Genomic DNA, 11,497 nt, shown 5'->3' on the forward strand with positions numbered 1-11,497 from the left:
AACAAATACCATCATTATCATTATTATAAAGCCCTGCCTTCAGGCAGAATCTAATGGCTTTAAAGAGGAGGGTATCCAAGTCTGGGCCTCTGGCCTATAAAAAAATCCCCAAAACCCACTTTGGTCAAGACCCCTTCATCACATCCATCCCACATCAGCACACCTCAAAGAGAGAGGGGACGAAAGACCAAAGAAGGAGGAAGAGCGGTTCTTTCACGTAGCGCTGGGATTGCTAAAGGTGACCTCTTTCCAAAGGAGGCACAGTCTCCTAATCAAAAACCCGATCAAATCCCGATGTCTCCCGGGTCGGGGACTTGGAGCGCCAGCCTGTTGGAGTGTCCACTAAACTGGGGGCACGCGATGGCTTGGACCCTCTAAGCCAGCGGCGGAGGCGAAGGATTTTTTTGGGCGAGCGTCACCGGATCGGCGAAGGCCGCAAGGAGCGAGGGATCTGGAGAAAAGAGGCGGTTTTCCCCAGCTGGGCCAACGGCTGAAGTTTGTTAAAGATTCAACAAGCTCTTCTCTCCGTTCACCCAGAAACCCAGCCTGTCCGTCAGGAACACGGCACCGCTCAGAAGCAGAGCTTTCACCCTCCCCTCAAATAACTGGGCTTTAATCTGGACAGTCATCACGTGGGAGTTGCGCAGCCCCGAAGACACACCAAGAAGCAACCACCAAGGGTTTAACAGCCCAGCTTCCTCACCCTCCAACCCTGCCTTGAGGCCAGGGAGGGCTCTTGAAAAGGACTCTGCTTCGCCAAGCGTCCCTCCCACCATCATCTGGCGCTTAGAACAGTGCCTGGCCCATAGTAAGCGCTTACCGAATACCGTAATTTGGTATCTAGTAGCGGGAGAGAAGGGTCTCTCTTACCTGCCTGTCCTTGGCTTTATGCTCCAGGCCGCTGAATCTGTCTCCCTCCTCCAAACCTTTCCGGTTGCTGCTGTAGGAGTTGGCCACGAAGCTGTCTCCTACAGCACCGAGACGGTCCGCAAGCACGGCCGTGAGAAACGCCGAAGGGAAAGGAAGGAGAGAAGCAAGTGAGACCGTTTCCAAGGGCTCGGCTCTCCATCTTAGGCCTGGGAACGGGCTCACCGGGGGCAGCGGCGGAGCCCGGGCCCTGGAACTGAGCGAGGGGCAGGCAATGGGGAGGACACCTGATCTCCGGGGGGCTGGGAGGGGAGTTGGGCTGGCTTCCCACTGCCTTATTCTCCCCCCTCACACCTTCCCCAACGCAAATATCGTCGTAAGCGGCTCCGAGTACTCTCCAGCCGTGGGTGAGACTTCAGGGAGCTCGGGAAGGGACCCGCCTCTGGGGCACCAGGGCAGAGCTGATGGGGATGGGTTGTGCGGCTGGGGCAGGGGGTTCGGATGGGGTGAGGGGCTCCGATGGGGATCGTCTAGGGCATGGGATTGGGGTAAGGGCTCAGATAATAAAAATAATAATAATAATAATGGCATTTCTTAAGTGCTTACTATGTGCCAAGTACCGTTCTAAGCACTGGATAAAGCTGGGGATTGGAATAATGGCTAGGATAAAGTGTGGGATTGGAGTAGGGGCTTGGATAAAGTGAGGGATTGGAGTAGGGGCTTGGATAAAGCGAGGGATTGGAGTAGGGGCTCGGATAATAAAGCATGGGATCGGCGTAGGGGCTAGGATAAGGCTTGGGATCAGAGTAGGGGCTTGGATAAAGTGAGGGATTGGAGTAGGGGCTCGGATAAAGCACGGGATCAGCGTAGGGGCTAGGATAAGGTTTGGGATTGGAGTAGGGGCTTGGATAAAGTGAGGGATCGGAGTAGGGGCTTGGATAAAGTGAGGGATTGGAGTAGGGGCTCGGATAAAGCATGGGATCGGCGTAGGGGCTAGGATAAGGCTTGGGATCGGAGTAGGGGCTAGGATAAGGCTTGGGATCGGAGTAGGGGCTAGGATAAGGCTTGGGATCGGAGCAGGGGCTAGGATAAGGCTTGGGACTGGATTGGAGCTCGGATAAAGTTTGGGATTGGATTGGGGCTCGGATAAAGCGTGGGATCGGCGTAGGGGCTTGGAGAAAGCTTGGAATTGGAGCAGGGGCTGGGCTAAAGCTTGGGATTGGATTGGGGCTTGGATGAAGCGTGGGATTAGAGTAGGAGCTCAGATAAAGCGTGGAATTGGGGTAGGGGCTCGTCTAAAGCGAGAGACTGGGGACATATGATTGATTGACTCTAGAGTGTAAACTCAGTGTGGGCGGAGAATGCATCCATTGATTGTAGTACTGTCATCATCATCATCATCAATCGTATTTATTGAGCGCTTACTATGTGCAGAGCACTGTACTAAGCGCTTGGGAAGTACAAATTGGCAACATATAGAGACAGTCCCTACCCAACAGTAGGCTCACAGTCTAAAAGGGGGAGACCTGTCCTCTCCCAAGCACTCAGCTCAGTGCTCTGCACATAGTAGGCGCTCAATAAATACGACTGACTGAATAAATGGACAAATGAGAGGGAGGGGGAGGCCGAGCGAACCTCAGCATCCCGCAACATCCCTCTAGCCTGTCAGCTGGTTGTGGGCAGGGATTGTCTCTCTTTATTGCTGCACTGTCCTTTCCCAAGCGCTCAGCCCAGTGCTCCGCACATAGTAAGCGCTCAAGCAACATGATAGACTTACTCTAGCCTGGGAGCTCGTTGTAGGCAGGGATTGTCTCGATTGCTGCACTGTACGTTCCCAAGAGCTTAGTACAGTGCTCCGCACACCGTAAGCGCTCAGTAAATACGACTGACTGACTTTGGACCGTAGCTCAGTGTGGGCAGGGATTGTCTCTCCTTATTGCTACACTGTCCTGTCCCAAGCACTCAGCACAGTGCTCCGCACACAGTACGCAACCCCCCCCCCCCCCCTTTTAGACTGAGCCCACTGGTGGGTAGGGACTGTCTCTATATGTTGCCAACCTGTACTTCCCAAGTGCTTAGTACAGTGCTCTGCACACAGTAAGCGCTCAATAAATATGATTAATTGACTGATTCATTCATTCTATGGTATTTATTGAGCGCTTACTGTGTGCAGAGCACTGTACTAAGCGCTTCATAAATACGATAGACTGATTCCGGACTGTAGCTCAGTGTAGGCAGGGAAGGCATCTGTTGACAGTGGTGTCGTCCCCTCCCCAGCGCTCCGCACAGTGCTCTGCACAGCGTAGGCGCTCAATAAGCAGCATGGCTCAGTGGAAAGAGCCTGTGAGTCAGAGGTCGTGGGTTCTAATCCCAGCTCCGCCACTTGTCAGCTGTGTGACCTTGGGCAAGCCACTTAACTTCTCTGAGCCTCAGTCCCCTCATCTGTAAAATGGGGATGATGACTGTGAGCTGCACGTGGGACAACCTGATGACCTTGTATCCCCCCAGCGTTTAGAACAGTGCTTCACATATAGTAAGCGCTTTACAAATGCCATCATCATCATTATTATTATTATTCTCTGAACCTCAGTTCCCTCATCTGTAAAATGGGGATGAAGACTGTGAGCCCCTCGTGGGACAACCTGATCACCTTGTATCCTCCCCAGCGCTTAGAACAGTGCTTGGCACATAGTAAGCGCTTAACAAATGCCATTATCATTATTATTATTATTCTCTGAGTCCCTCCTCCGTAAAATGGGGATGAAGACTGTGAGCCCCATGTGGGACAACCTGATCACCTTGTAACCTCCCCAGCGCTTAGAACAGTGCTTCACGCATAGTAAGCGCTTAACAAATACCATCATTATCATTATTATTCTCTGTCTCAGTGACCTCATCTGTAAAATGGGGATGAAGACTGTGAGCCCCACGTGGGACAACCTGATCACCTTGTATCCTCCCCAGTGCTTAGAACAGTGTATATATGTATATATGTTTGTACATATTTATTACTCTATTTATTTCTTTTACTTGTCCCTATCTAATCTATTTTATTTTGTTAGTATGTTTGGTTTTGTTCTCTGTCTCCCCCTTTTAGACTGTGAGCCCACTGTTGGGTAGGGACTGTCTCTAGATGTTGCCAACTTGGACTTCCCAAGCGCTTAGTACAGTGCTCTGCACACAGTAAGTGCTCAATAAATACGACTGATTGATTGATTGGCACATAGTGAGCGCTTAACAAATACCATCATTATTATTAATTAATTATTATTATTATCATCAGGCGGGGGTGGTTCTCACCTTCGGGATTCTCTCTCCTCCTGCTGGCCTCCGCTGCTGCTGCCCTCGAAGGACCAGGACCGGAAAGGGACACAATCAGATCATCATCATCATCATCATCACCGCATTCCTCCAGCGCTAAACACTGTGCTGAGTGCCGTCCCCACCACCCGGGGCAGGGAAGTGACTTATCCAGGGTCACCCGGCCAGACGAGGCCTTCCCAAACTGAGCCCCCTTTTTCCTCTCCTCCTCCCCATCGCCCTCCGCCCTACCTCTTTCCCCTCCCCACAGCACCTGTATATATGTTTGTATAGATTTATTACCCTATTTATTTTACTTGTACATATTTACTCTTCTATTTATTTTATTTTGTTACTATGTTTTGTTCTGTTGTCTGTCTCCCCCTTCCAGACTGTGAGCCCGCTGTTGGGTAGGGACCGTCTTTCCATGTTGCCAACTTGGACTTCCCAAGCGCTTAGTCCAGTGCTCTGAACACAGTAAGCGCTCAATAAATACGATGGAATGAATGAATGAATGAATATTGGGTAGGGACCGTCTCTATCTGTTGCCAACTTGTACTTCCCAAGCGCTTAGTCCAGTGCTCTGAACACGGTAAGCGCTCAATAAATACAATTGGATAAGTAAATGAATGTTGGGTAGGGACCGTCTCTCTATGTAATAACTTGTAATAATTTGTAATAATAATAATAATAATGTTGGTATTTGTTAAGCGCTTACTACGTAACAAGCACTGTTCTAAGCGCTGGGGAAGATACAAGGTGATCAGATTGCCCCTTGTGGGGCTCACAGTCTTCATCCCCATTTTACAGATGAGGTAACTGAGGCCCAGAGAAGTTGAGTGACTTGCCCAAGGTCACACAGCAGACAAGTGGCGGAGCTGGGATTTGAACCCATGACCTCTGACTCCAAAGCCCGGGCTCTTTTCACTGAGCCACGTTGTACTTCCCAAGCGCTTAGTCTAGTGCTCTGCACACAATAAGCGTTTAATAAATACGATTGAATGAATGAATGAATATTGGGTAGGGATCGTCTCTATATGTTGCCAACTTGTACTGCCCAAGCGCTTAGTCCAGTGCTCTGCACACAGTAAGTGCTCAATAAATACGATTGAAAAAATAATTGAATGTTGGGTAGGGACCGTCTCTCTATGTTGCCAACTTGTACTTCCCAGGCGCTTAGTACAGTGCTCTGCACATGGTAAGTGCTCAATAAATACGATTGATTGAATGAATGAATGAATGAATATTGGGTAGGGACCGTCTCTTTTGCCAACTTGTATTTCCCAAGCGCTTAGTCCAGTGCTCTGCACACAGTAAGCGCTCAATAAATGCGATTGAATAAGTGAATGAATGTTAAGTGCTCTGCACACAGTAAGTGCTCAATAAATATGACTGAATAAGTAAATGAATGTTTCGTAGGGACCGTCTCTCTATGTTGCCAACTTGTCCTTCCCAAGCGCTTAGTCCAGTGTTCTGCACACGGTAAGCGCTCAATAAATACGATTGATTGAATGAATGAATGATGAATGAATATTGCGTAGGGACCGTCTCTCTATGTTGCCAACTTGTACTTCCCAAGCGCTTAGTCCAGTGCTCTGCACACAGTAAGCGCTCAGTAAATACGACTGACTGAATGAATGTTGGGTAGGGACCGTCTCTATCTGTTGCCCACTTGGACTTCCCAAGCGCTTAGTCCAGTGCTCTGCACATAGTAAGCGCTCAATAAATACGATTGAATAAATGAATGAATGCTAAGTGCTCTGCACACAGTAAGCGCTCAATAAATACAATTGAATGAATGAATGTTGGGTAGGGACCGTCTCTCTCTGTTGCCGACTTGGACTTCCCAAGCGCTTAGTCCAGTGCTCTGCACACAGTAAGCGCTCAATAAATACGATTGAATAAGTGAATGAATGTTAAGTGCTCTGCACACAGTAAGCGCTCAATAAATACCATTGAATGAATGAATGTTGGGTAGGGACTGTCTCTCTCTGTTGCCGACTTGGACTTCCCAAGCGCTTAGTCCAGTGCTCTGCACATAGTAAGTGCTCAATAAATACGATTGAATAAGTGAATGAATGTTAAGTGCTCTGCACACAGTAAGCGCTCAATAAATGCCATCGAATGAATGAATGTTGGGTAGGGACTGTCTCTCTCTGTTGCCGACTTGGACTTCCCAAGCTCTTAGTCCAGTGCTCTGCACATAGTAAGCGCTCAATAAATACGATTGAATAAGTGAATGAATGTTAAGTGCTCTGCACACAGTAAGCGCTCAATAAATACCATTGAATGAATGAATGTTGGGTAGGGACCGTCTCTATCTGTTGCCCATTTGGACTTCCCAAGCGCTTAGTCCAGTGCTCTGCACACAGTAAGCGCTCAATAAATATGATGGAATGAATGAATGAATGTTAGGTAGAGACCGTCTCTCTCTGTTGCCGACTTGTACTTCCCAAGCGCTTAGTCCAGAGCTCTGCACACAGTGAGCGCTCAATAAATACGATTGAATGAATGAATGAATGAAATACGACTGAATAAATGAATGAACGTTGGGTAGGGACCGTCTCTATATGTTGCCAACTTGTCCTTCCCAAGCGCTTAGTCCAGTGCTCTGCACACGGTGAGCGCTCAATAAATACGATTGATGGAATGAATGAATGAATAAATAAACACGAATGAATGAATGAACGTTGGGTAGGGACCGTCTCCATCTGCGCAGAGCGCTTAGTCCAGTGCTCTGCACATAGTAAGCGCTCAATAAATACGATTGAGTGATTGATTGATTGCCGGCTTGGACTTCCCAAGCGCTTAGTCCAGTGCTCTGCACACGGTAAGCGCTCAATACATACGATTGAATGAATGAATGAATGAATAAAAACGATTGAATGAATGAATGAATGTTGGGTAGGGACCGTCTCTATCTGTTGCCGGCTAGTACTTCCCATCATCATCATCATCATCATCATCAATCGTATTTATTGAGCGCTTACTATGTGCAGAGCACTGTACTATCATCATCATCAATCGTATTTATTGAGCGCTTACTGTGTGCAGAGCTCCTTCCCTTCCCCACAGCACCTGTATATATGTATATATGGGTGTACATATTTATTACTCTATTTATTTATTTATTTATTTATTTTACTTGTACATTTCTATCCTATTTTATTCTGTTGGTATGTTTGGTTCTGTTCTCCGTCTCCCCCTTTTAGACTGGGAGCCCACTGTTGGGTAGGGCCCGTCTCTATGTGTTGCCAATTTGGACTTCCCAAGCGCTTAGTCCAGTGCTCTGCACAGAGTAAGCGCTCCATAAATACGATTGATTGATTGAGTGATTGATTGGGAAGTCCAAATTGGCAACATCTAGAGACGGTCCCTGCCCACCAGCGGGCTCGCAGTCTAGAAGGGGGAGACGGAGAACAAAACCAAACATACTAACAAAATAAAATAAATAGAATAGATAGGGATAAGTAAAAAAATAGAGTAATAAATCTGTACAAACATGGTTAGTCCAGTGCTCTGCACACGGTAAGCGCTCCATCCGATTGAATGAATCAGCGTGGCTCCGTGGAAAGAGCACGGGCTTTGGAGTCAGAGGTCACGGGTTCGAATCCCGCCTCCACCACATGTCTGCTGTGTGACCTTGGGCAAATCACTTAACTTCTCTGAGCCTCAGTTACCTCATCTGTAAAATGGGGATTGACTGTAAGCCCCCTTTTAGACTGTGAGCCCACTGGTGGGTAGGGACTGTCTCTCTATGTTGCCAATTTGTACTTCCCAAGCGCTTAGTACAGTGCTCTGCACAGAGTAAGCGCTCAATAAATACAAATGATGATGATGATGATGATGATGAATGAATGAATTTTGGGCAGGCACCGTCTCTCTGGGTTGCCGGCTTGTCCTTCCCGAGCGCTTAGTCCAGTGCTCTGCACACGGTAGGCGCTCAATACGTACTACTGAATGAATGAACGAACGGAGGGGGCGGCGGCGGGATTCGCACCCAGGTCCCGCCCCTCCCCAGCCCCCGCTTACCGGGCTTGGACTGGTGCTTCCCCATGGGTCCGGTCCGGCTGGATCATTCGGGCCCGGTTTGTAATCCAGGAGGGCGGCCAGGAGGAGGAGGAGGAGGAGGGGGGGGGAGCGCAGCGCGCAGAGTGTGAGTGAGAGAGTGTGTGTGTGTGTGTGTGTGCGTGTGTGTGCGTGTACAGTGTGTGTGTGCCGGCGGCGGTCGGGGCGCTGTCCGCGCGCGCGCGCCCGGCGCACGGGGGTTTAAGCGCCGGCCGGAGGCGCGCCCCCCTGCGGACAGGGCCGACACGCCCCCCGCGCGGCCCGGGACACCGCGCCCCCTGCAGGCCGGGACACGCCCCCTGAACGCTAGGACACGCCCCCTGCAGGCCGGGACACGCCCCCTACCGACTAGGATGCGCCCTCCGCGCAGCGAAACACGCCCCCTACAGTCCGGGACACGCCCCCTGCACGCTAGGACACGCCCTCCGCACAGAGGGACACGCCCCCTACAGGCCGGGGCACGCCCCCTACAGACTAGGACTCGCCCTCCGCACATCAGGACCCGCCCCCTACAGCCTAGGATACGCGCTCCGCACAGCGGGACACGCCCCCTACAGGCCGGGACCCGGGCCCCGCAGCTCGGGACACGCCCCCTACAGACGAGGGCACGCCCCCCGCACAGAGGGACGCGCCCCCTACAGGCTAGGACACTCCCTCCGCACAGAGGGACACGCCCCCTACAGGGCGGGACACGCCCCCTGCACGCTAGGATACGCCCTCCGCACAGCGGGACACGCCCCCTACAGGCCGGGACACGCCCCCTACCGACTAGGATACGCCCCCCGCACGGCGGGACCCGCCCCCTACGGCCTAGAATAGGCGCTCCGCACAGCGGGACACGCCCCCTACAGGCCTGGACACGCCCCCTACTGATTAGGACACTCCCTCCGCACTGCGGGACACGCCCCCTACAGGCCGGGACACGCTCTTTACAGACTAGGCTACGCCCTCCGCCCAGAGGGACACGCCCCCTAAAGGCCGGGAAAAGCCCCCGCTCTGCAAGGCAAGACACGCCCCCTACAGGCCGGGACACGCCCCCGCACTGCAGGCCGAGGCACGCCCCCACACCGAGAGAAACCACGCCCCGCACACACTAGGATACGCCCTCCGCACTGCGGGACACGCCCCCTACAGGCCGGGACACGCCCCCTACAGCCAAGGATACGCGCTTCGCGCAGTGAGACACGCCCCCTACAGACTACGGCACTCCCTCCGCACTGCGGGGCACGCCCCCTACAGGCCGGGACACGCCCCCTGCACGCTAGGATACGCCCTCCACACACCGGGACACGCCCCCTACAGGCCGGGACACGCCCCCACACTGCAAGGCACGACACGCCCCCTACAAGCCGGGACACGCCCCTTACAGACTAGGATATGCCCTCCGCACAGCGGAACACGCCCCCTACAGCCTAGGATACGCGCTTCGTGCAGCGGGACACGCCCCCTTCAGCCTAGGACACGCCCCCCCAACAGCGGGGCGCGCCCCCTACAGCGTAGGATACGCGCTTCGTGCAGCGACACGCCCCCTACAGACTAGGACACTCCCTCCGCACAGCGGGACACGCCCCCTACAGGCCGGGACACGCCCCCGCACTGCAGGACAGGGCACGTCCCCCGCACAGTGGGACGCGCCCCCTACAGGCCGGGACACGCCCCCTACAGCCTGGGATACGCGCTTCGTGCAGCGAGGCACGCCCCCTAGAGACTAGGACACGGCCCCCGCACAGCAGCCCGGGACACGCCCCCTACAGGCCGGGACACGCCCCCGCACAGCGGGGCGCGCCCCCTACAGGCCGGGACACGCCCTCTGCACGCTGGGACACGCCCTCCGCACTGCGGGACACGCCCCCTACAGGCCGGGACACGACCCCTCACTGCAGGACAGGGCACGCCCCTCCGCACAGCGGGACACGCCCCCTACAGGCCGGGACACGCCCCCGCACTGCAGGACAGGGCACGTCCCCCGCACAGTGGGACGCGCCCCCTACAGGCCGGGACACGCCCCCTACAGCCTGGGATACGCGCTTCGTGCAGCGAGGCACGCCCCCTAGAGACTAGGACACGCCCCCCGCACTGCAGCCCGGGACACGCCCCCTACAGGCCGGGACACGCCCCGCACAGCAGGGCAGGGCACGCCCCCCGCACAGCGGGACGCGCCCCCTACAGGCCGGGACACGCCCTCTGCACGCTGGGACACGCCCTCCGCACTGCGGGACACGCCCCCTACAGGCCGGGACACGCCCCCTCACTGCAGGACAGGGCACGCCCCCCCGCACAGAGGGACGCGCCCCCTACAGGCCGGGACTCGCCCCCTGCAGCCTAGGATACGCGCTTGGTGCAGCGAGACACGCCCCCTACAGACTAGGACAATCCCTCCGCACTGCAGCCCGGGACACGCCCCCTACAGGCCGGGACACGCCCCCTGCGCGCTAGGACACGCCCTCCGCACAGCGGGACACGCCCCCTACGGGCAGGGACACGCCCCCTGCACGCTAGGACACGCCCCCCGCACAGCGGGACACGCCCCCTACAGCCTAGGATACGCCCTCCGCACAGCGGGACACGCCCCCTAAGGGCCGGGCCACGCCCCCTGCAGGCCAGGGACACGCCCCCCGCACAGCGGGACGCACCCCCCACAGGCCGGGACACGCCCCCTACCGACGAGGACACGCATTCCGCACAGAGGGACACGCCCCCTACAGGCCGGGACACGCTCCCCGCACATCAGGACACGTGGATTGCCCAAAGTCACTCAGCTGATAAGCGACAGAGCAGGGATTATTTATTCATTCATTCAATCAATCAATCGTATTTATTGAGCGCTTACTGGGTGCAGAGCACTGGACTAAGCGCTTGGGAAGTCCAAGTTGGCAACATCTAGAGACAGTCCCTACCCAACAGCGGGCTCACAGTCTAGAAGGGGGAGACAGAGAACAAAACCAAACATACTAACTAAATAAAATAAATAGAATAGATATGTACAATTAAAAAATAAATAGAGTAATAAATATGTACAAACATCTATACAGGTGCTGTGGGGAAGGGAAGGAGGTAAGATGGGGGGATGGAGAGGGGGACGAGGGGGAGAGGAAGGAAGGGGCTCAGTCTGGGAAGGCCTCCTGGAGGAGGTGAGCTCTCAGTTAGGGCCTCAATCGTATTAATTGAGCGCTCACCGTGTGCAGAGCACTGGACTAAGCGCTTGGGAAGTCCAAGTCGGCAACATCTAGAGACGGTCCCTACCCAACAACGGGCTCACAGG

General features: G+C 54.0%; 2 protein-coding genes across 5 annotated transcripts in view; one reads left to right on the forward strand and one right to left on the reverse strand.

Annotated features, from left to right (window-relative positions):
* NKD2 (NKD inhibitor of WNT signaling pathway 2) overlaps positions 1 to 8,343 on the reverse strand; it is a 73,567-nt gene extending 65,224 nt beyond the window's left edge. For 2 of the 4 annotated variants that reach the window (XM_038770392.1, XM_038770390.1), the window contains exons 1-3: positions 8,200 to 8,343; positions 4,168 to 4,211; positions 871 to 968 (exon numbers count right to left, since the gene is read on the reverse strand). In XM_038770392.1, coding sequence (XP_038626320.1) covers positions 871 to 968; positions 4,168 to 4,211; positions 8,200 to 8,246 — 189 coding nt within the window. In that variant the 5' untranslated portion in view covers positions 8,247 to 8,343. The remainder of the gene's footprint in view (positions 1 to 870; positions 969 to 4,167; positions 4,212 to 8,199) is intronic. The other 2 variants (XM_038770394.1, XM_038770393.1) reach the window with 2 other exon arrangements.
* A 245-nt stretch (positions 8,344 to 8,588) lies between these two features.
* On the forward strand, positions 8,589 to 10,811 carry LOC119948801 (extensin-like). Its single transcript, XM_038770289.1, has 6 exons — positions 8,589 to 8,623; positions 8,709 to 9,024; positions 9,176 to 9,412; positions 9,501 to 9,927; positions 10,031 to 10,276; positions 10,318 to 10,811. The coding sequence occupies exons 1-6, from the start codon at positions 8,589 to 8,591 to the stop codon at positions 10,809 to 10,811; spliced, it is 1,755 nt and encodes a 584-aa protein (XP_038626217.1).
* The last annotated feature ends 686 nt before the right edge of the window (positions 10,812 to 11,497 follow it).

This window comes from Tachyglossus aculeatus, chromosome X3 (genome assembly GCF_015852505.1).
Source record: "Tachyglossus aculeatus isolate mTacAcu1 chromosome X3, mTacAcu1.pri, whole genome shotgun sequence".
NCBI classification, from domain to species: domain Eukaryota; kingdom Metazoa; phylum Chordata; class Mammalia; order Monotremata; family Tachyglossidae; genus Tachyglossus; species Tachyglossus aculeatus.